At 41.7% G+C, this 3823-nt stretch overlaps 1 protein-coding gene across 1 annotated transcript in view; it reads left to right on the top strand.

Moving 5' to 3' along the window:
• Positions 1–3823, top strand: part of Chp1 (calcineurin like EF-hand protein 1) — a 23452-nt gene that overhangs the window by 14622 nt on the left and 5007 nt on the right. Inside the window, exon 4 of the mRNA XM_005364274.3 lies at positions 2449–2576. Within this exon, the coding sequence (XP_005364331.1) occupies positions 2449–2576 (128 nt within the window). The remainder of the gene's footprint in view (positions 1–2448; positions 2577–3823) is intronic.

Raw genomic sequence — 3823 nt, forward strand, 5'->3', positions numbered from 1 at the left:
TTTCTTTCTTTCTTTCTTTCTTTCTTTCTTTCTTTCTTTCTTTCTTACTACCCTACCCCCACCCACCCCAAGACAGAGTCTCTCTGTATATTCCTGCTGTCTTGAAACTGTGTGTAGGCTGGCATAGAGCTCAGAGATCTGCCTGCCTTTGCCTCCAAAGACATGAGCTACCACTGAGGCTTCAGTCTGTTTTCCTATGCTATTCAGGACCATGGGCCTAGGGGTAGCACCACCCACAATGTGATGGGCCTTCCCACGTCAGTCACTAATTTTAAAAATACCTCGAAGGCATGCCTACAGGCCAGTGTGGGATTTTTCTTCCTAAATGACTCTAGTCTACATCAGGTTGATATAAAAACTAGCCAGGAGGGCTAGAGAGATGGCTCAGTGGTTTAGAGCACCGTCTGCTCTTCCAGAGGTCCTGAGTTCAATTCCCAGCAACCACATGATGGCTTACAACCATTTGTAATGAGATTATTATGTTGTATACATAATAAATAAATAAATCTTTTAAAAACAAACAAAAAAACTAGCCAGGATTTGGGTGGTGATGATGCGCACCTTTTCCCAGCACTCGGGAGGCAGAGGCAAGCAGATCTCTGGATCTCTGTGAGTTCAAGGCCAGCCTGGGCTACAGAGCTATTTCTAGGACAGCTAGGGCTGTTACACAGAAGAAACCTTGTCTCGAAAAACAAACAAAAAACTAGCTGATACACACACGGTCCATAGCGTACATGCTAGCAAAATACCCATAAACATAAAAATTTTGCTGTTATTTTTTTTAATCAAGTAATAAAACTCAAGGCCAGTTAGATCAGAAAGGGTGGCAGGAATCCAGTCAGACCAAGACGCACTCAATTCAGAATCCTGTTGAATCTGAACAGTCTTCTGCTCTTCACTTTGCCTTCCTTGCCACCTGAACCACTGTCATGTGTGCTTTGCGAGCCAGCAGAGCATTGCACCCCATCCAGACACGTTTTTCACAGATGTACTTTATACACAAACCGTTTGCAACGTCAGGTAAATTCACTACAGTCATTTTGTCAACTTCTTTTTCAGAGTTCCTTAGTCACCATCAGTTACTTGAAGACACATCTTATGGAAGTCTCCTCCTCCTCCTCTTCCTTCTTCTTCTTCTTAAAGCATGTATTTATTTTATGTAAATTAAAGGACAACTTTCGGGACTCAGTTTTCCTCTGCACCGGTTGGATTCTGGAGAATGAACTCAAATATCACCAAGGCTTGGAAAAGCCTGCCTCCACTGAGTTCTCTCACCAGCCCTCGAAGTCTGTTTTGAAAGGCAAAGCTGTATTTCCTCTGACTTTGGTTACATCTTCTCTGGTCTGCTGCTAAGAGTATCATGGCCTCTGTGGCCAGGCATACACAGCCTTTGCCACTGCTTCCTGTTCTTATCAGACATGGCTGCTTGACTCCCAGGCTTGTATTTTTATCTTAAAAAGGAAGAATTTTTCTATTCTTTTTTGTTTTATTTTCTTTTGTTCAGATTAAAATTTGATAGTAGAACATAGGTGTTTCATTCTGTTACATAGACATTGTGCTAATAGCATTACCCCCATGCCCCAGGCATATGGTCAAGTGTTAATCCATATTGCTTGGTTGCTCAGAGCTTACATTTTGGTGCAGATACTATCCTACTCCATGAGGAGTGTGGCTCCATGAAGGAAACAAAGCTCACCCTTTTGAGCTAGCCTTCCCTTGATCTCTCCCATTAGCAGGTCTCCAAACTGTGTCTACCTGACACTTAGAGACACTGCCTGTCACATTTACACTAAGAGACCAGAGGCTTTTTTTTTAACCCTCTACTTTCTTTTTGAAACACGGTCCCTTTTGCAGTACAAAATGAACTCAAATTCAGAATTCTCCTACTGCCGCCTCCTAAATGCTGAGATTATCCAGCTAAGACTGGGATTTTGTTTTGTTTTGTTTTTTTTTTTTTTTGATACAGGTTCTTGGACTGTGTAGATTTGGCTGGCTTGGAACTATGTAGATCAGGCAAGCCTTGAATTTATAGAGATCTACCTGTCTCTGTCTCTAAATGCTACAATTAAAGGTATGTGCCACTATGCCTGGCAGAATTTTTTTGGGTAGCTCTAGGAAGCAGGCCGCCCGAGACTGATATGATTGTCTTAAGTAAACAAGTCACATGGGTCCCCTTTAACTGTTAAATATTCATTTATTCAATTTTAAAGTTATTTCCTTTGTGTTATTGCTATTTTATTTTTTATTACATTCTCTCCCCCCCATGTGTGTATGTGTGTGTGTGTATGTGTGTGCGTTATAGGCATACATACATGGAGATCAAAGGACAACTTCCAGGAATCATTTTTCTCCACTGTGTGGGTTCTGAGGATTAAACTCAGTCATCAGTGCCCCTGAATTTCTGAGCCCACCTGGATTGACATGGTGTTCTGTTCTGTTTCCAAATAGAGAGGACCAGGTTAACTTCCGAGGATTCATGAGAACTTTGGCTCATTTCCGACCCATTGAGGATAATGAAAAGAGCAAAGATGTGAATGGACCTGAACCACTCAACAGCCGAAGCAACAAACTGCACTGTAAGGAGCATCAGTTGTGTGGCTTAATGTATTTCTTCCTCATCCCCATCATCTGTGAGCTCATTTACTCTGTCAGCTTTACAAAAGCAGAGTGCTAAGTGGTCAGATCATGGAGCTAAGCTGAGTGGGAATTCCTGGTTTACCGTTTTTTGCCCATGAGACAGGTTACCTGAGATCTTTGGGCTGCAGTTTTCTCTTGTGGAAAATAAGATATTAAGGGATTTTATAGATCATTTTCATAGCTCATTCATTGATTTTGGTGCTGTTAGAGATGAAACACATGTTTCCTAGGCTAGCCTCAAACTTATTATGTAGCTAAGGCTGGTTTGAATTTCTTCTTCCATTATTTCCACCTCCCATGTGCTGAAATTCCTGGCATGTAGCACCACACCTTATTTTTGAGGGGTTATAATAGAGCCCAAGGCATAAAGTATGCCAGGTAAGCACTCTGACTGCTGAGCCACATCTGTCGTCCCCACTGAGAGATTCTTCCTCTTGTAAAATTAATGTATGTCAAGTGCTTCAAACAGCACCTTGTATATACTGGTACTGTATATATTCAGTAAGTGTTAGCGCTATTATAGTTCATTATCTCTTGTACACCAGGCACTGTAGAAGGTACTAGAATGACAACGGGAGCATGGGATCAAGCCCTCGGCACTGCCTATGAGAGATTATGTTGGTCCTCCATCTCTTCTGTTGGTAGATTATGGATTTGACTAAAGTTCCAGTAATAGAGGCAATGTTTGATTTTCTTGGCCTGTTACCTCTTGCCTCCTTTCTTTAGATACTTACTAGGTTTCCTTCTACCCTTGTTAGTTCATGGACTGTTGCCCAGTATCTTACAACACTTTTCCAGGAAGTTGAAGTTGAATTTCTACTTTCTTTCAACACAAGTTGATATTGAAATTATATGAAACTAATTGAGCCCAACCCTGCCTTGAAAGAATGCATGGTGGAGCCCAGGAGTTTGTGAAGCCACAGATTTAATGGAGCCCATGATGATTTAAAGCTACTAGAGGTTTTTAAATATTAGAACAAATACAAATAAGTTAGATTACATAATTCTGCATTTCATATATTTAACAAATGCCTCATTAAGTTCTAGTTGGTGGCTGTTAGCCTTTGCTCATCTTCTTGGGAAGAATATGTGTTCCCGCCGGGCGGTGGTGGCGCACGCCTTTAATCCCAGCACTCGGGAGGCAAAGGCAGGCGGATCTCTGTGAGTTCGAGACCAGCCTGGTCTA

Source organism: Microtus ochrogaster (genome assembly GCF_000317375.1).
Source record: "Microtus ochrogaster isolate Prairie Vole_2 chromosome 14 unlocalized genomic scaffold, MicOch1.0 chr14_random_1, whole genome shotgun sequence".
In the NCBI taxonomy this organism is placed as follows: domain Eukaryota; kingdom Metazoa; phylum Chordata; class Mammalia; order Rodentia; family Cricetidae; genus Microtus; species Microtus ochrogaster.